Here is a 24,936-nt window from a genome sequence, read left to right as displayed (position 1 = left end):
GAGCGAATTTATAAAGCACCCGACTATACCATTTAGCTAAGTTGGGTAGTTAGTTAGATATCCTATAGTTAATATACTGGCAAGTTTGATGTACAAGTAGCCAACTAACATCATACCAGTACATACTGCTGTAATGCTATGTGGTTTGTAAGGACAGCGTAGCTAACAAATTGTCAGCCAACATAACTTGTGAGGTAAGTTATTTGAAAAGTTATGAGTTTATTACATTGCTTAACATTTGTCATAATTAGTTAAAGTAATGAAATTGTATCCGCTGGATATTTTCCGCCATTTTCTTCAAATCTGGAAACTGTGTGAAGCCACGCCCATTTCTTGAAGAGTTGCATTGTGGGCCCTAAAAGTTCGGAAATATTGTCGATTTTTTGGCATACTAACTTTTTAAAATTCAAATACAGATCAACAATGTACATTCTTACATCATACAAAACAGAACGCAGGTATTAATGAGAAAATACTGGAACAAACAAAAAATATAAGAAAAACAATTCTAGTGCAATTGTAATCACTCTGAAAAAGTCTTATTGTAATGATTTAGGAAAATGTTATTCTTGTTATTGTTCACTAGGGTTAATGTTTTAATAAAATTGTTAAATTCAATGAATAAAAAATAAAAAATGGTATTGAATTTTCAAATTTTTGTTTGTGTTTGAAGTGTTTGGCAGCAAGAATAAAAAGTAACAATCATTTCAATGGTCTTGTTATCATTGCAATAATAATAACATATTATATATTTCATGTCAAAAACATAGGTGGTGTTCATAATGGTAAATAAGTCATTTGCAAGGTTTTCCCAAAATTCTGACACAAATTTATATTCAAATAAAAAACGAGACAGATTCTCACCTTTTTCACAGAAAACACAGATATCATTAATAGCCACAAATTTGGATATCATAGAATTACATGGATATATCTTATGTAAAATTGCACTAACTATATCCTAACTAACTATATCCACTATATCCTATCTAACTATATCCACTATATGCTAACTAACTATATCCACTATATCCTAACTAACTATATCCACTATATCCTAACTAACTATATCCACTATATCCTAACTAACTATATCCACTATATCCTAACTAACTATATCCTAACTAACTATATCCACTATATGCTAACTAACTATATCCACTATATCCTAACTAACTATATCCTAACTAACTATATCCACTATATCCTAACTAACTATATCCACTATATCCTAACTAACTATATCCACTATATCCTAACTAACCATATCCACTATATCCTAACTAACTATATCCACTATATCCTAACTAACTATATCCACTATATGCTAACTAACTATATCCTAACTAACTATATCCACTATATCCTATCTAACTATATCCACTATATCCTAACTAACTATATCGTAACTGACTATATCCACTATATCGTAACTAACTATATCCACTATATCCTAACTAACTATATCCACTATATCCTAACAACTATATCCACTATATCCTAACTAACTATATCCACTATATCCTAACTAACTATATCCACTATATCCTAACTAACTATATCCTAACTAACTATATCCACTATATGCTAACTAACTATATCCACTATATGCTAACTAACTATATCCACTATATCCTAACTAACTATATCCACTATATGCTAACTAACTATATCGTAACTGACTATATCCACTATATCGTAACTAACTATATCCACTATATCGTAACTAACTATATCCACTATATCCTAACTAACTATATCCACTATATCCTAACTGACTATATCCACTATATCCTAACTAACTATATCCACTATATCCTAACTAACTATATCCACTATATCGTAACTAACTATATCCACTATATCCTAACTAACTATATCCACTATACCCACACTACAATACTAAAACACGTCACAAATAGTGCGGTTAGTGCGAGTATTCGAACACAGCTACTGTCGGTGTGATGCATCATTTCCGCTTCCGCTTTCCCTCTGATTGCATCAGTTCCCTGTCATCAGTTCGTCAAAGTTGGCAGCCGGAGAAAGAAAGACATGTGAGTTTACCTGAATGGGTATTTAAATATTTTTATGTTGAACTGTTGTACAATTAAACTATATTTACCTGCCGTTGATGCAATATGCGTCCATATGAATGCAAACGTGAGGGTACAGTGTCACGGAGTAGTCGAAAGCACTTAGCGAGCTAGCCGGCTAAGCTAACCACTCCACATACATGTGCACAGCAAGGATACGTCGTTACTAGCATGCATTTATTCATAATTTATAACTAGATTAATTCAACATCGATACTAGCCAGGTTTAAACCCAGTTAACTGAATTAGCTAGCATGCATATCAAAGCAACTAACGTTACTGAAAGTATAATTGCTGCTTGCTAGTTAGCTAACGTTATGTTTGTTTTGAATTTATAGAATGTTGAGTTGTTGTCCCAACGTCATCATTGGTTGCCATTCACTTTCCCTCCAATAGTCAACTAACTATGATGTGTTTCTATCACTCAGTGATCATGGTGGAGCCTGTTCCTGAATCCATCCACTTCCCTTCTGAGGAGAAGAGGATCCTGCAGCTGTGGAAGGACAAGGACTGCTTCCAGGAGTGTCTCAAACAGTCCAAGAACAGGCCCAAGTAAGTACAAGGACCATGCCATCTGGACCAGTCGAGTCATTCCTGACTGTCAAACAGTAACAGACTGTTTTTCCACATCAAAGGAGTATTGTAGACAGAATTCCTCTAACCATTGTCTAGTCAAAGATTTAGCTTATTAACATAGTCTGTCTATAGGTGAACTTTTTACACATGTAGAACACAGTAAGGGCAGTGAGTGCATGAAACCACACATCACTAAGCCCGATATGGAAGTATACAAAAAAGAAAAGATGAATCTGTTTCATGAATGATGTGTAAACTCTTCTCCAGGTACACGTTCTATGACGGGCCTCCGTTCGCCACAGGTCTCCCCCACTATGGTCACATCCTGGCAGGGACCATCAAAGACATCGTGACTCGCTTCGCCCACCAGAGCGGCTTCCACGTGGACCGCCGGTTCGGCTGGGACTGTCACGGCCTGCCTGTGGTAAGAATGTCTTTGGGATACTGTACTCATCGCTGGGGCTGTGGCGGTAATTGAATAACCGTGTAACTGACGGTTGTAGATGAAGACTGTCATGATAAGAAAATAACCATCAAAACCATTGAAATAGCCCTGCATTCACATCACATTTTTACATCTTTTGTTGACTTTATTTTCATGTAGATAAACTTGACCTAATATTCAGGAGTGTTTACTCATGACTACTATTTAACTTTCTACATCTCTTCTTTCCAACTGTCCTTTGACGCTGGAGGAGCTAACCGCTAGATGAGCTAACCGCTAGATGAGCTAACCGCTAGAGGAGCTAACCGCTAGAGGAGCTAACCGCTAGATTGATGGGGGGATGCAGAGTGATGCTGGTGGAGCTAACCGCTAGATGAGTGGGGATGTAGAGTGATGCTGGTGGAGCTAACCGTTAGATGAGTGGGGGTGTATAGTGATGCTGGAGGATCTAACCGCTTGAGGAGCTAACCGCTAGATTGATGGGGGGATGCAGAGTGATGCTGGTGGAGCTAACCGTTTAGATGAGTGGGGGTGTAGAGTGATGCTGGTGGAGCTAACTGTTTAGATGAGTGGGGGTGTAGAGTGATGCTGGAGGATCTAACCGCTAGAGGAGCTAACCACTAGATTGATGGGGGGGATGCAGAGTGATGCTGGTGGAGCTAACCGCTAGAGGAGCTAACCGCTAGATGAGTGGGGGTGTATAGTGATGCTGGTGGAGCTAACCGCTAGATGAGTGGGGAATGTAGAGTGATGCTGGTGGAGCTAACCGCTAGAGGAGCTAACCACTAGATGAGTGGGGGTGTGGAGTGATGCTAGTGTAGCTAACCGCTAGTGGAGCTAACCGCTAGAGGAGCTAACCACTAGATGAGTGGGGGCGTGGAGTGATGCTGGAGCAGCTTACCGCTAGATGAGTGGGGGTGTGGAGTGATGCTGGAGCAGCTTACCGCTAGATGAGTGGGGGTGCAGAGTGATGCTGGAGCAGCTTACCGCTAGATGAGTGGGGGTGTAGTGTGATGCTGGTGGAGCTTACCACTAGATGAGTGGGGGTGTAGTGTGATGCTGGTGGAGCTTACCACTAGATGAGTGGGGGTGTAGTGTGATGCTGGTAGAGCTAACCACTAGATGAGTTGGGGTGTAGTGTGATGCTGGTGGAGCTAACCACTAGATGAGTTGGGGGTGTGGAGTGATGCTGGTGGAGCTAACCACTAGATGAGTTGGGGTGTATGTGATGCTGGTGGAGCTAACCACTAGAGGAGTTTGGGTGTAGTGTGATGCTGGTGGAGCTAACCACTAGAGGAGTTGGGGTGTAGTGTGATATGGCATTTTAGTAACTTTTTGTTGTTGATTTGTGGACTTTCTTTTATACAATGAACATTTTCGTTGCTTGCTGGTAAATAATACAATGCTCAAAAAAATAAAGGGAACACTTAAACAACACAATGTAACTCCAAGTCAATCACACTTCTGTGACATCAAACTGTCCACTTAGGAAGCAACACTGAGGGACAATACATTTCACATGCTGTTGTGCAAATGGAATAGACAACAGGTGGAAATTATAGGCAATTAGCAAGGCACTCCCAATAAAGGAGTGGTTCTGCAGGTGGTGACCAGACCACTTCTCAGTTCCTATGCTTCCTGGCTGATGTTTTGGTCACTTTTGAATGCTGGTGGTGCTTTCACTCTAGTGGTAGCATGAGACGGAGTCTACAACCCACACAAGTGGCTCAGGTAGTGCAGCTCATCCAGGATGGCACATCAATGTGAGCTGTGGCAAGAAATCAAATCAATTAGATTTTGATTTGAGGAGCACTGCCAGAGCCCTGCAAAATGACCTCCAGCAGGCCACAATGTGTGTGCTCAAACGGTCAGAAACAGACTCCATGAGGGTGGTATGAGGGCCCGATGTCCACAGGTGGGGGTTGTGCTTACAGCCCAACACCGTGCAGGACGTTTGGCATTTGCCAGAGAACACCAAGATTGGCAAATTCGCCACTGGCGCCCTGTGCTCTTCACAGATGAAAGCAGGTTCACACTGAGCACATGACAGACGTGACAGAGTCTGGAGACGCCGTGGAGAACATTCTGCTCCCTGCAACATCCTCCAGCATGACCGGTTTGGCGGTGGGTCAGTCGTGGGGTGGCATTTCTTTGGGGGGCCGCACAGCCCCCCATGTGCTCGCCAGAGGTAGCCTGACTGCCATTAGGTACCGAGGTGAGATCCTCAGACCCCTTGTGAGACCATATGTTGGTGCGGTTGGCCCTGGGTTCCTCCTGGGTTCCTCCTAATGCAAGACGATGCTAGACCTCATGTGGCTGGAGTGTGTCAGCAGTTCCTGCAAGAGGACGGCATTGATGCTATGGACTGGCCCGCCAGTTCCCCAGACCGGGATCCAATTGAGCACATCTGGGACATCATGTCTCGCTCCATCCACCAACGCCACGTTGCACCACAGACTGTCCAGGAGTTGGCGGATGCTTTAGTCCAGGTCTGGGAGGAGATCCCTCAGGAGACCATCTGCCACCTCATCAGGAGCATGCCCAGGCGTTGTAGGGAGGTCATACAGGCACGTGGAGGCCACACCAACTACTGAGCCTAATTTTGAGTTGTTTTAAGGACATGACATCAAAGTTGGATCAGCCTGTAGTGTGGTTTTCCACTTTAATTTTGAGTGTGACTCCAAATCCAGACCTCCATGGGTTGATACATTTGATTTCCATTGATCATTTTTGTGTGATTTTGTTGTCAGCACATTCAACTATGTAAAGAAAAAGTATTTCATAAGAATATTTCATTCATTCAGATCTAGGACGTGTTATTTTAGTGTTCCCTTTATTTTTTTTTGAGCAGTGTAGTTTATAGACTAATCAACGCTGATGATATGATGCGCTTGGCAAGACCCAAAAAATTGCTGCCCTCCAATCCCCATAGTCTAGGCTATACAGTGCCAATCCCCATAGAATAGCAGTCTAGGCTATACAGTGCCGGCCCGCAATACAATTTTATGAAGTCCCATGTGGTAGCCCGCCGTTTGTAAAACAGCCAATTTACCCATAATGCTCCCTCTGTGTTCCTATACCATTACAGATTGATAGACCCCTCCCCCCCCCTAATGCCCCCTCTGTGTTCCTATACCATTACAGATTGATATGCCCCCTCTGTGTTCCTATACCATTACAGATTGATAGACCCCCTAATGCTCCCTCTGTGTTCCTATACCATTACAGATTGATAGACCCCCCCTAATGCCCCCTGTGTTCCTATACCATTACAGATTGATAGACCCCCTAATGCTCCCTCTGTGTTCCTATACCATTACAGATTGATAGACCCCCCCCTAATGCCCCCCTGTGTTCCTATACCATTACAGATTGATAGACCCCCCCCCTAATGCTCCCTCTGTGTTCCTATACCATTACAGATTGATAGACCCCCCCACCCCCTAATGCTCCCCTGTGTTCCTATACCATTACAGATTGATAGACCCCCCCCCCCCCCCCAATGCTCCCTCTGTCTTCCTACACCATTACAGATTGATAGACCCCCACCTAATGCCCCCTCTGTGTTCCTATACCAATACAGATTGATAGACCACCCCCCCTAATGCTCCCCTGTGTTCCTATACCATTACAGATTGATAAACCCCCGAATTCTCCCTCTGTGTTCCTATACCATTACAGATTGATATACCCCCCCCCCCCCTAATGCTCCTCTGTGTTCCTATACCATTACAGATTGATAGACACCCCCCCCCCCCTAATGCTCCTCTGTGTTCCTATACCATTACAGGAGTATGAGATTGATAAGACCCTGGACATCAAGGGACCGGACGATGTGGCCAAGATGGGGATTGCTGAGTACAACCGGCAATGCAGGATGATCGTCATGAGATACGCTAACGAATGGGAGGTGCGCAAACAACCACACAAATACTATATATAATGCTGGTACACTATGTGATTATATAGGGCTGGTATACTATGTAATTACACTGTAATTTATATAGGGCTGGTACACTATGTAATTACACTGTAATTACATAGGGCTGGTATACTATGTGATTATATAGGGCTGGTATACTATGTGATTATATAGGGCTGGTATACTATGTGATTATATAGGGCTGGTATACTATGTGATTATATAGGGCGGGTATACTCTGTAATTTATATAGGGCTGGTATACTATGTAATTACACTGTAATTTATATAGGGCTGGTACACTATGTAATTATATAGGGCTGGTACACTACATTATCAGGAGTCACTGTCATGACAGTCTGTCCAAGGGGCTATGTTTATCAGGAGTCATGACAGTCTGTCCAAGGGGCTATGTTTATCAGGAGTCATGACAGTCTGTCCAAGGGGCTATGTTTATCAGGAGTCATGACAGTCTGTCCAAGGGGCTATGTTTATCAGGAGTCATGACAGTCTGTCCAAGGGGCTATGTTTATCAGGAGTCATGACATTCTGTCCAAGGGGCTATGTTTATCAGGAGTCATGACAGTCTGTCCAAGGGGCTATGTTTATCAGGAGTCATGACAGTCTGTCCAAGGGGCTATGTTTATCAGGAGTCATGACAGTCTGTCCAAGGGGCTGTATTTATCAGGAGTCACTGTCATGACAGTCTGTCCAAGGGGCTATGTTTATCAGGAGTCATGACAGTCTGTCCAAGGGGCTATGTTTATCATGAGTCATGACAGTCTGTCCAAGGGGCTATGTTTATCAGGAGTCATGACAGTCTGTCCAAGGGGCTATGTTTATCAGGAGTCATGACAGTCTGTCCAAGGGGCTGGATTTATTCTAAAAAATGTTTTTGTTTGTCCACCAGAACTCTGTAACCAGGATGGGACGGTGGATTGACTTTAAGAACGACTACAAGACTCTGTACCCCTGGTTCATGGAGACTGTCTGGTGAGTTGTCTGAATCCTGTTGTTAGAGAATGGAATATAATATATGGCATTTACTAGACGATTTTTATCCACAGTGACTTAGTCAGGTGCGTAATCAAACCCACTGTCCTGGCGTTGTAAGCGCCACGCTCTACAACGTGTGGACAAACTGGCCCGCGAGCCCTTTCAATCCGACCCGAGTTTGGAGGGCCGCACTGATTTCCTTGGGGCCGTTTGTCAAAATATATATATTTTACTTGGACAAACGGCCCCAAAGAAATCTGTGCGGCTCTCCGTGGATTTACATTTTTTTTTTTTTTAAACAATGTGACCCTCGAGCCAAAAAGTTGGCCCAAACATGCTCTACGAACTGAGCTACAGAGCACCACGTTTGTACCTGGTTTGTCTTAGATAATGTCCTTGCACACTGCATTGTACAGAGCCTTCACAAGGTATTCATACCCCTAGACTTATTCCACAGTTTGTTGTGTTACAGCCTGAATTCAAAAATGGATTAAATCAGCATTTCTCACCCATCTACACACAATAACCCCATAATGACATCACAATAACCCATAATGACATCACAATAACCCCATAATGACATCACAATAACCCCATAATGACATCACAATAACCCCATAATGACAAAGTGAGAACATGTATTTAGAATTTTTTTTAAATGAAATACAGAAATATCTCATTTACATAAGTATTCACACCCCTGACTTAATAATTGTTAGAATCACCTTTGGCAGCGATTACCACTGTGAGTCTTTCTGGGTAAATCTTCTCGAGCTTTCCACACCTGGAACGCCCATAATTTTTTCCCAAAAATTCTTCAAGCTCTGTCAAGTTGGTTGTTGATCGTTGCTAGACAACCATTTTCAAGTCATAGATTTTCAAGCAGGTTTATGTCAAAACTGTTAAGTCGGCCCCTCGGGAACATTCAATGTCGTCTTGGTAAGAAACTCCAGTGTAGATTTGGCTTTGTGTTTTAGGTTATTGTCCTGCTGGAAGGTGAATTCATCTCCCCAGTGTCTGGTGGAAAGCAGACTGACCCAGGGTTTCCTGTATGATTTTCACTATAATCGTAGGACTTTCACTATAATTGTAGGCTAACACTGTAAACCCGCCGTGCCCAATCCATGAACCAACAGCGTGGCCTAGGTCTTTACATTCTCTCTTCTCTCTTTGTAGCGTAGCATCAGGTAACCTGTCCATCCACTCCACATTATAATACTACAGTCCTCACTCAAAGACGATTACTCTCGAATGCATTTAGTTTTGGAGTATAGGCTAGACCAATTATGTACCAAAGACATTTTAAATGAGTTTCTTTTTTCTGCCAATGCTTAATATGCAGTCTACTATGTATTGTATATAGGCATGATTATCATTCTAATTCAGTTTTTTTTGGGGGGGGGGATGGGTGTTAAGCTCAAATATGGATGTTTTTTTTTATGAATCACCTTAGAAAGCTCCGTTTATTATCGTTGTTTGCCTTTGAAACAACATCAACAACCATATTTTTTTTACACTTTTCAACCTGCTGTTGAACCTTTTTACCTCAGTTTGATCATCACATTGAGGTGAGTTTTTGATAAAAAATCTAACATTTTAAGCACGAAATACTGTTTCGACGATAAGTGTTTGATGTGATTTTCGGTTGCATTTACTTTGATGTCATAGTGGCTAGGGACAGTAGAGCCATGAGTGATATAGCCTAAAACACCCTAAGTTAATGAGAGGCAGGGCCCGATTGCATAAAACACCCTAAGTTAATGAGAGGCAGGGCCCGATTGCATAAAACACCCTAAGTTAATGAGAGGCAGGGCCCGATTGCATAAAACACCCTAAGTTAATGAGTGGCAGGGCCCGATTGCATAAAACACCCTAAGTTAATGAGTGGCAGGGCCCGATTGCATAAAACACCCTAAGTTAATGAGTGGCAGGGCCCGATTGCATAAAACACCCTAAGTTAATGAGTGGCAGGGCCCGATTGCATAAAACACCCTAAGTTAATGAGTGGCAGGGCCCGATTGCATAAAACATCCTAAGTTAATGAGTGGCAGGGCCCGATTGCATAAAACACCCTAAGTTAATGAGTGGCAGGGCCCGATTGCATAAAACACCCTAAGTTAATGAGTGGCAGGGCCCGATTGCATAAAACACCCTAAGTTAATGAGTGGCAGGGCCCGATTGCATAAAAGACCCTAAGTTAATGAGTGGCAGGGCCCGATTGCATAAAAGACCCTAAGTTAATGAGTGGCAGGGCCCGATTGCATAAAACACCCTAAGTTAATGAGTGGCAGGGCCCGATTGCATAAAACACCCTAAGTTAATGAGTAGCAGGGCCCGATTGCATAAAACACCCTAAGTTAATGAGTGGCAGGGCCCGATTGCATAAAACACCCTAAGTTAATGAGTGGCAGGGCCCGATTGCATAAAACACCCTAAGTTAATGAGTGGCAGGGCCCGATTGCATAAAACACCCTAAGTTAATGAGAGGCAGGGCCCGATTGCATAAAACACCCTAAGTTAATGAGTGGCAGGGCCCGATTGCATAAAACACCCTAAGTTAATGAGTGGCAGGGCCCGATTGCATAAAACACCCTAAGTTAATGAGTGGCAGGGCCCGATTGCATAAAACACCCTAAGTTAATGAGTGGCAGGGCCCGATTGCATAAAACACCCTAAGTTAATGAGTAGCAGGGCCCGATTGCATAAAACACCCTAAGTTAATGAGTGGCAGGGCCCGATTGCATAAAACACCCTAAGTTAATGAGTGGCAGGGCCCGATTGCATAAAACACCCTAAGTTAATGAGTGGCAGGGCCCGATTGCATAAAACACCCTAAGTTAATGAGTGGCAGGGCCCGATTGCATAAAACACCCTAAGTTAATGAGCGGCAGGGCCCGATTGCATAAAACACCCTAAGTTAATGAGTGGCAGGGCCCGATTGCATAAAACACCCTAAGTTAATGAGCGGCAGGGCCCGATTGCATAAAACACCCTAAGTTAATGAGTGGCAGGGCCCGATTGCATAAAACACCCTAAGTTAATGAGTGGCAGGGCCCGATTGCATAAAACACCCTAAGTTAATGAGCGGCAGGGCCCGATTGCATAAAACACCCTAAGTTAATGAGCGGCAGGGCCCGATTGCATAAAACACCCTAAGTTAATGAGTGGCAGGGCCCGATTGCATAAAACACCCTAAGTTAATGAGTGGCAGGGCCCGATTGCATAAAACACCCTAAGTTAATGAGTGGCAGGGCCCGATTGCATAAAACACCCTAAGTTAATGAGCGGCAGGGCCCGATTGCATAAAACACCCTAAGTTAATGAGTGGCAGGGCCCGATTGCATAAAACACCCTAAGTTAATGAGTGGCAGGGCCCGATTGCATAAAACACCCTAAGTTAATGAGTGGCAGGGCCCGATTGCATAAAACACCCTAAGATTATCTTTTCCCCTTTTAAACTTGTCTTACCTCTAAGTGTGTTGCATAAAGCCTTTCCTAAGTGTTTGCCTTAAGGGATTTCTTTAAAAAAAAAAGTAATGTTTCCCTTAAATATGAAGTCACACGACTGATGACCTTTTATCTAATTTGACAGATGCAAAAAAGAATGTAAAAAAATAAAAAACATCCCAAGGGGCAAATTAGATATAAAACCTGAAGGTTCCTCCTAAGCTCCCTTAACCTCGAGTTACATTTAGAGACGATGGCTGAATAGATTATCGTGTCTGATGATGAAGAACGACAGGAACATCAAGGGAAAATGTTTTAAAGAAGAGATTTTAGGGACGGAGAAAGTCCACTTGGACAGGCAACTACCGTTTTGCCACGAGCTGCAGGAGGACCTGGAGGAAACAATGAGGAATCAGGGAACCTCCCAAAACAGTCCGAATTCATCTAAACGTAAAACAAAATTGGTCATTCATTTTGACGTTTTTTTTTTGCCGAAGAGATTTTGGACAGCGGCGTGTTACAGGCGGTAGAGAAGGGCATGACCTTCACCCCGCGGTACACCTGACCTTTATCAGTAGTCTACGCCCATTTAGTCTGTGATTGGTCAACGGGATTCTTCAATAAATGTTGAAATTCATTTTTTTCTTCTTGAAAAATCACGCACCAATTCCTTAAAAATTTAAAATTGCGCGACTTCAGTTTGCCTCCAGAATGTGTTGTTGTTGTTCCTGAACAGCCGGAAAAGAAAAACCTGTCACACAATGTAGTCATAATATTTGCACAAACCTGTTCTGAACTGTTTTGGCTGGGAAGCATAGACGATTACAAAAGTGTGTCTGTGTGTTTCGGGGGTGAGATATACTGACCTGAAAACCTCCCTGGTCTTTATGGATGAATGAGTTAAAAAAAAAATCTCTGCTCGACTGAGGGACCTTCACAGATAATTGAGGAGTATAGAGATGAGCCATTCAAATCCCATTAAACACTGTTATTACACACAGAGTGAGTCCATGCAGCTTATTTATGTGACTCGTTCAGCACATTTTTAATCCTGAACTTATTTAGGCTTGACATAAACAAAGGGGTTGAATACTTATCGACTCAAAACATTGATTTGTAAACATTTTGAAAACCATAATTACACTTTGATATTATGGGTATGTTGTGTGTAGGACCAGTGACACAATTAAAATGTTAATTCATTTTAAATTCAGGCTGTCACATAACAAGAATGTGGAGAAAGTTGAGGGGTACGAATACTATTTTGTTGAAGACACTACTTTATGAATGTCTCGGTGACGTTTTGGGTGAAATATTGGCTCAATAATGAAACTGTGTTTTACTCCTCACAACATTTCAAGTGTTTTTTACTGTTATTCCTCCCTCGTCCCCGTCTCTCTCACCCCGTCCCCTCCCCCGTCCCCTCCCTCTTCCCCTCCCTCTTCCCCGTCCCATCCCTGTCCCCCCTCTTCCCCTTCCCCGTCCTCCCCTCCCTCTTCCCTGTCCTCCCCTCCCTCTTCCCCGTCCTCCCGTCCCTCCCCTCCCTCTTCCCCGTCCTCCCGTCCCCTCCCTCTCCCCCCGTCCTCCCTCTTCCCCGTCCTCCCGTCCCCTCCCTCTCCCCCCGTCCTCCCTCTTCCCCGTCCTCCCGTCCCCTCCCTCTTCCCCGTCCTCCCGTCCCCTCCCTCTCCCCCCGTCTCCCCCCCCCCCAGGTGGGTGTTCAGGCAGCTGTATGATAAAGGTCTGGTGTACCGCGGGGTGAAGGTCATGCCCTTCTCTACCGCCTGTAACACGCCGCTGTCCAACTTCGAGTCGAACCAGAACTACAAGGTACACACACACTAGTACAACATGGCTGTCCAACTCTGTTATCTCCAAACCTGTTACCCTCCTGTAGGTTTTAGCCTTGGCTGTCTCTTCAGGAACAGGGTTGGAGTTAAAACCTACAGGAGGGTACCTCTTCAGGAACAGGGTTGGAGTTAACCAATAGGAGGGTATCTCTTCAGGAACAGGGTTGGAGTTAACCAATAGGAGGGTATCTCTTCAGGAACAGGATTGGAGTTAACCAATAGGAGGGTATCTCTCCAGGAACAGGGTTGGAGTTAAAACCTACAGGAGGTTATCTCTCCAGGAACAGGGTTGGAGTTAAAACCTACAGGAGGGTATCTCTCCAGGAACAGGGTTGGATAACCCTGTCAAGGTAGAGCCCAGTACACATGTAGACTGTCCGATTTAGAGCCCAGTACACATGTAGACCTTCGAGGTATAGCCCAGTACACATGTAGACTGTCGAGGTAGAGCCCAGTACTCATGTAGACTGTCGAGGTAGAGCCCAGTACACATGTAGACTGTCGAGGTAGAGCCCAGTACACATGTAGACTGTCGAGGTAGAGCCCAGTACTCATGTAGACTGTCGAGGTAGAGCCCAGTACACATGTAGACTGTCGAGGTAGAGCCCAGTACACATGTAGACTGTCGAGGTAGAGCCCAGTACTCATGTAGACTGTCGAGGTAGAGCCCAGTACTCATGTAGACTGTCGAGGTAGAGCCCAGTACTCATGTAGACTGTCGAGGTAGAGCCCAGTACTCATGTAGACTGACGAGGTAGAGCCCAGTACTCATGTAGACTGTCGAGGTAGAGCCCAGTGCTCATGAAGACTGTCGGGGAATAGCCCAGTGCTCATGTAGACTGTCGAGGTATAGCCCAGTACTCATGTAGACTGTCGAGGCAGAGCCCAGTACTCATGTAGACTGTCGAGGCAGAGCCCAGTACTCATGTAGACTGTCGAGGTATAGCCCAGTACTCATGTAGACTGTCGAGGTAGAGCCCAGTGCTCATGAAGACTGTCGGGGAATAGCCCAGTGCTCATGAAGACTGTCGAGGTAGAGCCCAGTACTCATGAAGACTGTTTGGATTAGTGTTTTCTGTCAGAAGCTAGTCAACCCGTGGTAATTGTCATCTGATGTTCAGCACTAAACAGTCTTTGTGTCGGTCAATGACGATTGTCACCCTGTTGTCTTCCCGTTGTCTTCCCGTTGTCACCCCGTTGTCTTCCCGTTGGCACCCCGTTGTCTTCCTGTTGGCACCCCGTTGTCTTCCTGTTGGCACCCCGTTGTCTTCCTGTTGGCACCCCGTTGTCTTCCTGTTGGCACCCCGTTGTCTTCCTGTTGGCACCCCGTTGTCTTCCTGTTGGCACCCCGTTGTCTTCCTGTTGGCACCCCGTTGTCTTCCTGTTGGCACCCCGTTGGCACCCCGTTGTCTTCCTGTTGGCACCCCGTTGTCTTCCTGTTGTCACCATGTCACCAGGATGTGCAAGATCCGTCGGTGATAGTGAACTTCCCCCTTCTGGAAGATGAGAACGTGTGTCTGATCGCCTGGACAACCACACCCTGGACTCTGCCTAGCAACCTGGCTCTCTGCGTCAACTCAGAGTTGCAGTATGTCAAGGTCAAAGGTGAGAAAGTATTTTTTGTGTGTGTGTGATTTTTTTAAATTTATTTAAATTTTAATTATTCGACAGACCCCAGGTACCGTCTCCTGCCGTGGGATTTGCATCTTGATGGCTGCGCTGCGACTGAGCTTGTTCTCCTCCTAGTGTGTTGTCTGAAAACAGAACATATATGTTTCCAGATGGAATTTATTCTATTCTGCGTTTTAATTTAAATTTTTTAACATTTGTGTGTTATTTAGTTCTCTCTCGATCCCTCCATCCATCTCTGCTTTCTCAGTAGTGATGCTTGTATCAGGGGGAAACCAACGTGGACAGTGGACATACATCTAACTCAAATCAGGCCACTTTTAAAAAGAGCCTTGTCCTTGCTTCCCTCCATGTTGCTGTGGATCCCAGACAAAAGACTGGGGGGGGGGGGGGGCTGACCCAGATACCAGACAGGCTGCTGTAGCATGGACCGGCCAGCTGGGGGGGGCTGACCCAGATACCAGACAGGCTGCTGTAGCATGGACCGGCCAGCTGGGGGGGGCTTACCCAGATACCAGACAGGCTGCTGTAGCATGGACCGGCCAGCTGGGGGGGGCTGACCCAGATACCGGTCAGGCTGCTGTAGCATGGACCGGCCAGCTGGGGGGGGCTGACCCAGATACCGGTCAGGCTGCTGTAGCATGGACCGGCCAGCTGGGGGGGGGGGCTGACCCATATACCGGTCAGGCTGCTGTAGCATGGACCGGCCAGCTGGGGGGGGGGGCTGACCCATATACCAGACAGGCTGCTGTAGCATGGACCGGCCAGCTTGGGGGGGGGGGGCTGACTCAGATACTGGACAGGCTGCTGTAGCATGGACCGGCCAGCTGGGGGGGGGGGGGGCTGACTCAGATACTGGACAGGCTGCTGTAGCATGGACCGGCCAGCTGGGGGGGGGGCTGACCCAGATACCAGACAGGCTGCTGTAGCATGGACCGGCCAGCTGGGGGGGCTGACCCAGATACCAGATAGGCTGCTGTAGCATGGACCGGCCAGCTGGGGGGGCTGTTAGTCTATAGTATAGGGGAGGAGGTGCAGGAAGAGGCTTGATACTGCATCGGGGTGCTGCTCAGAATACCAATAGGCTCTCTCTCCTTCTCGTTACATACATACACTCCCTCTCCTCTCTCGCTCTACAGTATCTGTCTCTATCTCTCCCTCCCTCCCACCCCTCTCTCTCTCTCTCTACAGTATCTCTCTCTCTCTCTACAGTATCTCTCTCTCTACAGTATCTCTCTCTCTCTACAGTATTTCTCCCTCTCCTATCTCCTCTCTTTCTCTCTACAGGATGTCTCTATCTCTCACTCCCTCCCACCCCTCTCTCTCTCTACAGGATGTCTCTATCTCTCACTCCCTCCCACCCCTCTCTCTCTCTACAGTATCTCTCTTTCTCTCCCTCTCTCTCTACCGTAACTGTCTCTCTCTCTCTCTGTGTCTGCCTGGCAGCCTGTATCTCCCCCAGTGAGAGGAACTGCTATCTCTTATTGATGCTCTTTTTTTTCTGTCACTCTCTCTCTCTCTTTTCCAGGGCTCTTGGCCTCCTATTGGTCATAGTAGATTGAGAAACCTTGTTTCCAATCTTCCTTTTTCTCTCTCTTTCTCTGCTCCTCCGATCTTCACGCCTAAAGTATGTGGGTGTTAGCGATGGAACGGTTCAGTGTTTTTAAAGGATAGTGTTAAACTCTGCATTATTTAACAGTTTAGTGTAATGGTATGGTGCCGTCAGCTGCTTATGCACATTCAGTACAGGAAGGAAGACAGGAAGGAAGTTCAAGGCTGTTTCACATCCAGTACAGGAAGGAAGACAGGAAGGAAGTTCAAGGCTGTTTCACATCCAGTACAGGAAGAAAGACAGGAAGGAAGTTCAAGGCTGTTTCACATCCAGTACAGGAAGGAAGACAGGAAGGAAGTTCAAGGCTGTTTCACATCCAGTACAGGAAGGAAGACAGGAAGGAAGTTCAAGGCTGTTTCACATCCAGTACAGGAAGGAAGACAGGAAGGAAGTTCAAGGCTGTTTCACATCCAGTACAGGAAGGAAGACAGGAAGGAAGTTCAAGGCTGTTTCACATCCAGTACAGGAAGGAAGACAGGAAGGAAGTTCAAGGCTGTTTCACATCCAGTACAGGAAGGAAGACAGGAAGGAAGTTCAAGGCTGTTTCACATCCAGTACAGGAAGGAAGACAGGAAGGAAGTTCAAGGCTGTTTCACATCCAGTACAGGAAGGAAGACAGGAAGGAAGTTCCATATTTAGAGACAGTGGTTCACAGGGATTCACATCCAGTTCAAGGCTGTTTCACATCCAGTTCAAGGCTGTTTCACAAATGACACCCTATTCCTGATAGAGTGCAGTACAACCCTATAGGGCCCTGGTCTAAAGTAGTGCACTATATAGGGCTCTGGTCTAAAGTAGTGCACTATATAGGGAATAGGGCTCTGGTCTAAAGTAGTACACTATATAGGGAATAGGTCCCTGGTCTAAAGTAGTGCACTATATAGGGAATAGGTCCCTGGTCTAAAGTAGTGCACTATATAGGGCCCTGGTCTAAAGTAGTGCACTATATAGGGCTCTGGTCTAAAGTAGTGCACTATATAGGGAATAGGGCTCTGGTCTAAAGTAGTGCACTATATAGGGAATAGGGCTTTGGTCTAAAGTAGTGCACTATATAGGGAATAGGGCCCTGGTCTATAGTAGTGCACTATATAGGGAATAGGGTCCTGGTCTAAAGTAGTGCACTATATAGGGAATTAGGGCTCTGGTCTAAAGTAGTGCTCTATATAGGGAATAGGGTGCCATTTGGGATGCATTACATGTTGTTGGGGTAAATGATCTGCCTAGATAGTGTTCGTTACCTATCACTCTCTTCCTCTTTACAATATGGATGGTTGTGAATATGTTTGCTGGAGGGAGGAGACAGTCAAACACACTTGTCATCTTAATGGGCCCTGGTATAAACATTAAATGAAACATTTTAAACAGCTCTTGGATGACTATCAACGTTGTATTTGTCTTCTTTTTGAAACATTTATTTGTTCCCAGAGGACATGTTTGTAACTGATTTGGTTTAATCATGCGATGATAATAATAGTGTGTGTATATATATATGTGTGTGTGTGTGTGTCTACTGAAGACAAGCTCACTGGACTGTAGCTCACTGGACTGTAGCTCACTGGACTGTAGCTCACTGGACTGTAGCTCACTGGACTGTAGCTCACTGGACTGTAGCTCACTGGACTGTAGCTCACTGGACTGTAGCTCACTGGACTGTAGCTCAATAAGCCGTAGCTCACTGGACTGTAGCTCAATAAGCCGTAGCTCACTGGACTGTAGCTCACTGGTCTGTAGCTCACTGGACTGTAGCTCACTGGTCTGTAGCTCACTGGACTGTAGCTCACTGGTCTGTAGCTCACTAAGCCGTAGCTCACTGGACTAAAGCTCACTGGACTGTAGCTCACTAAGCCGTAGCTCACTAAACCTTTTGTGGAGATCGCTATGGAAGAACTTGACTGGCCTGCACAGAGCCCTGACCTCAACCCCATCGAACACCTTTGGGATGAATTGGTACGCCGAGTGCGACCCAGGTCCAATCGCCCAATATCAGAGCCCGACCTCATTAATGCTCTTGTGGCTGAATGGAAGCAAGTCCCCCTCAGCAATGTTCCAACATCTAGTGGAAAGCCTTCCCAGAAGAGTAGAGGCTGTTATAGCAGCAATGTTCCATCATCTAGTGGAAAGCCTTCCCAGAAGAGTGGAGGCTGTTATTGCAGCAATGTTCCATCATCTAGTGGAAAGCCTTCCCAGAAGAGTGGAGGCTGTTATAGCAGCAATGTTCCAACATCTAGTGGAAAGCCTTCCCAGAAGAGTGGAGGCTGTCATAGCAGCAATGTTCCAACATCTAGTGGAAAGCCTTCCCAGAAGAGTAGAGGCTGTTATAGCAGCAATGTTCCAACATCTAGTAGAAAGCCTTCTCAGAAGAGTGGAGGCTGTTATAGCTTTAAAGGGGGGGGACCAACTCCATATTAATGCCCATGATTTTGGAATGAGATGTTTGATGAGCAGGTGTCCGCATACATTTGGTCATGTAGTTTACCTAGTGCTCTGTGGTTTGACAGGGCCACAAGTTAAATAAGGAGTTTTACACTGTGATAAGTGGCTGTCTCACCAACCTTAGTGGAATGCACTGACTGTAGATTGTCTGTTTAAATTAGTAAAATGTAGATTTCTAATGAAGGTCAAACATTTGTGTTCAGGACTGGAGTTACAACACATACTGCATCTAATTTATGTTAGATCAGGAATGGTCTGAACTACTTGGTCTTCTGTTGGATCAGGAATGGTCTAAACCACTCGGTCTTCTGTTGGATCAGGAATGGTCTAAACCACTTGGTCTTCTGTTGGATCAGAAATGGTCTAAACCACTTGGTCTTCTGTTGGATCAGAAATGGGCTAAACCACTTGGTCTTCTGTTGGATCAGAAATGGTCTAAACCACTTGGTCTTCTGTTGAATCAGGAATGGTCTAAACCACTTGGTCTTCTGTTGGATCAGGAATGGTCTGAACCACTTGGTCTTCTGTTGGATCAGGAATGGTCTGAACCACTTGGTCCTCTGTTGGATCAGGAATGGTCTGAACCACTTGGTCTTCTGTTAGCTTTACGAATGGTCTAAACCACTTGGTCTTCTGTTAGCTTTACGAATGGTCTAAACCACTTGGTCTTCTGTTAGCTTTACGAATGGTCTAAACCACTTGGTCTTCTGTTAGCTTTACGAATGGTCTAAACCACTTGGTCTTCTGTTAGCTTCGGGAATGGTCTAAACCACTTGTTGGATGAGGAATGGTCTGAACCACTTGATCTTCTGTTGGATCAGGAATGGTCTGAACCACTTGGTCTTCTGTTAGCTTTACGAATGGTCTAAACCACTTGGTCTTCTGTTAGCTTTAGGAATGGTCTAAACCACTTGGTCTTCTGTTGGCTCAGGAATGGTCTAAACCACTTGGTCTTCTGTTGGATCAGGAATGGTCTAAACCACTTGGTCTTCTGTTAGCTTTAGGAATGGTCTAAACCACTTGGTCTTCTGTTAGCTTTAGGAATGGTCTCAACCACTTGGTCTTCTGTTTGATCAGGAATGGTCTCAACCACTTGGTCTTCTGTTGGATCAGGAATGGTCTCAACCACTTGGTCTTCTGTTGGATCAGGAATGGTCTCAACCACTTGGTCTTCTGTTGGATCAGGAATGGTCTAAACCACTTGGTCTTCTGTTAGCTTTAGGAATGGTCTAAACCACTTGGTCTTCTGTTGGATCAGGAATGGTCTAAACCACTTGGTCTTCTGTTGGATCAGGAATGGTCTAAACCACTTGGTCTTCTGTTGGATCAGGAATGGTCTCAACCACTTGGTCTTCTGTTGGATCAGGAATGGTCTCAACCACTTGGTCTTCTGTTGGATCAGGAATGGTCTCAACCACTTGGTCTTCTGTTGGATCAGGAATGGTCTCAACCACTTGGTCTTCTGTTGGATCAGGAATGGTCTCAACCACTTGGTCTTCTGTTGGATCAGGAATGGTCTCAACCACTTGGTCTTCTGTTGGATCAGGAATGGTCTAAACCACTTGGTCTTCTGTTGGATCAGGAATGGTCTAAACCACTTGGTCTTCTGTTGGATCAGGAATGGTCTAAACCACTTGGTCTTCTGTTGGATCAGGAATGGTCTTAATTCAAAAAATAAAAAAAGACATATTTTTTAAATTATATATATTTATAATAATGACAATTACAGCAATACTGAATGAACAATGAACACCATGTAAAAACACTAACGTTTCAGTTCCTTGCTCAGAACATGAGAACACATGAAAGCTGGTGGTTCCTTTAAACATGAGTCTTCAATATTCCCAGTTAAGAAGTTTTCGGTTGTAGTTATTATAGGAATTTTGGGACCATTTCTCTCCATACTGTTTGTCTGGGGCGGCAGGGTAGCCTAGTGGTTAGTGCATTGGATTAGTAACCGAAAGGTTGCAAGTTCATATCCCCGAGCTGACAAGGTACAAATCTGTCGTTCTGCCCCTGAACAGGCAGTTAACCCACTGTTCCTAGGCCGTCATTGAAAATAAGAATCTGTTCTTAACTGACTTGCCTGGTTAAATAAAGGTAAAAAAAATAAAATAAAAATTCATATCCCTTCGACTATTGGGTGTTCTTATAGGCACTATAGTATTGCCAGCCTAATCTCGGGAGGCTTGAAGTCATAAACAGTGCTGTGCTTCAAGCATTGCTAAGAGCTGCTGGCAAAGTAGGAAAGTGCTGTTTGAATGAATGTGCCTCAGTCAGACTGCTCTATCAAATATCAATTCATAGACTTAATTATAATAAACACAGAAATACGAACCTCTGGTCATTAATATGGTCAAATCCGGGAACTATCATTTCGAAAACAAAACGTTTATTCTTTCAGTGAAATATGGAACCGTTCCGTATTTTATCGAACGGGTGGCAACACAGTCTACATATTGCTGTTACATTGCACAACCTTCAATGTTATGTCATAGTTATGTAAAATGGTCTTCACACAGTTCGCAACGAGCCAGGCGGCCCAAACTGCTGCATATACCCTGACTCTGCTTACACTGAACGCAAGACAAGTGGCACAATTTCCCTAGTTAATATTGCCTCCTAACACCATTAAAAAAAACTAAATATGCAGGTTTAAAAAAAAATATATACTTCTGTGTATTGATTTTAAGAAAGGCATTGATGTTTATGTTTAGGAACAATTGTGCTTTTTAAATCATCACCTGTTTGGCGAAGTAGGCTGTGATTCAATGATAAATTAACAGGCACCGCATTGATTATAGGACAAGCTAGTTAACCTCACATGGTTGATGATATTACTAGGTTAACTAGTGATTTATGTTAAGATTGATTGTTTTTCATAAGATAAGTTTAATGCTAGCTAGCACCATACCATGGCTCCTTGCTGCACTTGAGTAACAGGTGGTCAGCCTGCCACGCAGTCTCCTCGTGGAGTAACAGGTGATCAGCAGTCTCCTCGTGGAGTAACAGGTGGTCAGCAGTCTCCTCGTGGAGTAACAGGTGGTCAGCCTGCCACGCAGTCTCCTCGTGGAGTAACAGGTAGTCAGCCTGCCACCCAGTCTCCTCGTGGAGTAACAGGTGGTCAGCAGTCTCCTCGTGGAGTAACAGGTAGTCAGCCTGCCACGCAGTCTCCTCGTGGAGTAACAGGTGGTCAGCCTGCCACGCAGTCTCCTCGTGGAGTAACAGGTAGTCAGCCTGCCACGCAGTCTCCTCGTGGAGTAACAGGTAGTCAGCCTGCCACGCAGTCTCCTCGTGGAGTAACAGGAAGTCAGCCTGCCACGCAGTCTCCTCGTGGAGTAACAGGTAGTCAGCCTGCCACGCAGTCTCCTCGTGGAGAGCAATGTAAATCGGCCATAATCAGCGTCCAAAAAGTCAGATTACCGATTGTTATTGAAAACTTGGCCGATTAATCGGTCGCCCTCTATTTCAGACACAGATACTGCTGAGATGGTAAAATGTGTATAATACTGCTATGAAACTTTTATACAACGCTTTTATTTTTTGTGTTCTATTTGTAATGGACACCATTAGGAACGAGACCCTGATTCTCAATTGGGCTACCCGGGAATGAATGAATCATAAGATAACACTATGGTTTAACTTCTGTTTCAGACAACACCACTGGGATAGGTGAATGTGTTTCACATTACTATAAACTGCTGTAACACCTTGTTTTAGTGAGGTTCTTATGCACCTTTTATAAACCTACCTGTGAACCTCTATAAACTCTCTCTATTCCAGACAACAGCACTGGGAAGGTGTACATTATGATGGAGGCCAGGCTGGTAGCACTCTTCAAGACAGAGGAGGAATACACCATCATGGACAAGTGAGATCAATCAATTAACCCATCAATCAATCAATATATTAACCTAATCTATTTATCTATTAACCAATTAAGCTATTAATCTATCAATCAATTAACCCATTAATCAATCAATCAATATATTAACCTATTAATCTATTTATCTATTAACCAATTAATCTATTCTATTAATCTATATCAATCAATTAACCCATTAATCAATCAATCTATTAATCTATTAACCAATTAAGTTTCTCAGCACATTTGAAGCACAGCATAGTCAGCCTGACGTTGTCTTCCAGTCATACGTGGGAACTACAGGTCGTAGAAATACGTGTTTCAGTACGAGAGGCGGAGCAGCGGTTTGACTTGTTGTTTTGTCCTGTAGGTTCCCTGGGAAGACGCTGAAGGGGAAGAAATACAAGCCTCTGTTTGACTATTTCAGGAAGGTGAGATGATGTGTGTGTATAGTAATGTTAAATATTGTATAGTAATGTATAAAATTGTATAGTGTGTATAGTAATGTATAATATTGTATAGTAATGTATAATATTGTATAGTATTGTATAGTAATGTATAATATTGTATAGTAATGTATTGTATAGTATTGTATAGTAATGTATAATATTGTATAGTATTGTATAGTAATGTATAATATTGTATTGTATAGTAATGTATAATATAATATAGTATTGTATAGTAATGTATAATATTGTATAGTATTGTATAGTAATGTATAATATAATATAGTAATGTATAATATTGTATAGTATTGTATAGTAATGTATAATATAATATAGTATTGTATAGTAATGTATAATATTGTATAGTATTGTATAGTAATGTATAATATAATATAGTATTGTATAGTAATGTATAATATTGTATAGTATTGTATAGTAATGTATAATATAATATAGTATTGTATAGTAATGTATACTAATGTATAATATAATATAGTATTGTATAGTAATGTATAATATTGTAATATGTGTATAGTAATGTATAATTTGTATAGTATTGTATAGTAATGTATAATATTGTATAGTATTATATTGTATAGTAATGTATAGTAATGTATAATATTGTATAGTAATGTATAATATTGTATAGTAATGTATAATATTGTATAGTAATGTATAGTAATGTATAATATTGTATAGTAATGTATACTAATGTATAATATTGTATAGTAATGTATAATATTGTATAGTAATGTATAGTAATGTATAATATTGTATAGTAATGTATACTAATGTATAATATTGTATAGTATTGTATAGTAATGTATAATATTGTATAGTAATGTATACTAATGTATAATATTGTATAGTATTGTATAGTAATGTATAATATTGTATAGTAATGTATAATATTGTATAGTAATGTATACTAATGTATAATATTGTATAGTATTGTATAGTAATGTATAATATTGTATAGTAATGTATACTAATGTATAATATTGTATAGTATTGTATAGTAATGTATAATATTGTATAGTAATGTATAATATTGTATAGTAATGTATACTAATGTATAATATTGTATAGTATTGTATAGTAATGTATAATATTGTATAGTAATGTATACTAATGTATAATATTGTATAGTATTGTATAGTAATGTATAGTAATGTATAATATTGTATAGTAATGTATACTAATGTATAATATTGTATAGTAATGTATAATATTGTATAGTAATGTATACTAATGTATAATATTGTATAGTATTGTATAGTAATGTATAATATTGTATAGTAATGTATACTAATGTATAATATTGTATAGTATTGTATAGTAATGTATAATATTGTATAGTAATGTATAATTTGTATTGTATAGTAATGTATAATTTGTATTGTATAGTAATGTATAATATAGTAATATGTGTATAGTAATGTATAATATTGTATAGTAATGTATAATTTGTATAGTAATGTATAATTTGTATTGTATAGTAATGTATAATATAGTATTGTATAGTAATGTATAATATTGTAATATTGTATAGTAATGTATAATATTGTATAGTGTATAATATTGTATAGTAATGTATAATTTGTATAGTAATGTATAATTTGTATA

The 24,936-nt window shown here is 42.7% G+C and overlaps 1 protein-coding gene across 1 annotated transcript in view; it reads left to right on the top strand.

The window, feature by feature from the left end:
• The first annotated feature begins 1,927 nt into the window (after positions 1-1,927).
• LOC109883072 (isoleucine--tRNA ligase, cytoplasmic-like) overlaps positions 1,928-24,936 on the top strand; it is a 23,815-nt gene continuing 806 nt past the window's right edge. Inside the window, exons 1-9 of the mRNA XM_031823925.1 lie at positions 1,928-2,054; positions 2,522-2,645; positions 2,937-3,093; positions 6,905-7,024; positions 7,946-8,028; positions 13,188-13,305; positions 14,783-14,930; positions 22,783-22,870; positions 23,235-23,295. Coding sequence (XP_031679785.1) covers positions 2,527-2,645; positions 2,937-3,093; positions 6,905-7,024; positions 7,946-8,028; positions 13,188-13,305; positions 14,783-14,930; positions 22,783-22,870; positions 23,235-23,295 — 894 coding nt within the window. The 5' untranslated portion in view covers positions 1,928-2,054; positions 2,522-2,526. The remainder of the gene's footprint in view (positions 2,055-2,521; positions 2,646-2,936; positions 3,094-6,904; positions 7,025-7,945; positions 8,029-13,187; positions 13,306-14,782; positions 14,931-22,782; positions 22,871-23,234; positions 23,296-24,936) is intronic.

The sequence above is a fragment of the Oncorhynchus kisutch genome, linkage group LG5 (genome assembly GCF_002021735.2).
Source record: "Oncorhynchus kisutch isolate 150728-3 linkage group LG5, Okis_V2, whole genome shotgun sequence".
Classification (NCBI taxonomy): Eukaryota; Metazoa; Chordata; class Actinopteri; order Salmoniformes; family Salmonidae; genus Oncorhynchus; species Oncorhynchus kisutch.
The sequence above is the reverse complement of the archived record's forward strand: the minus strand, read 5'-3'. Positions and strand labels throughout refer to the sequence as shown.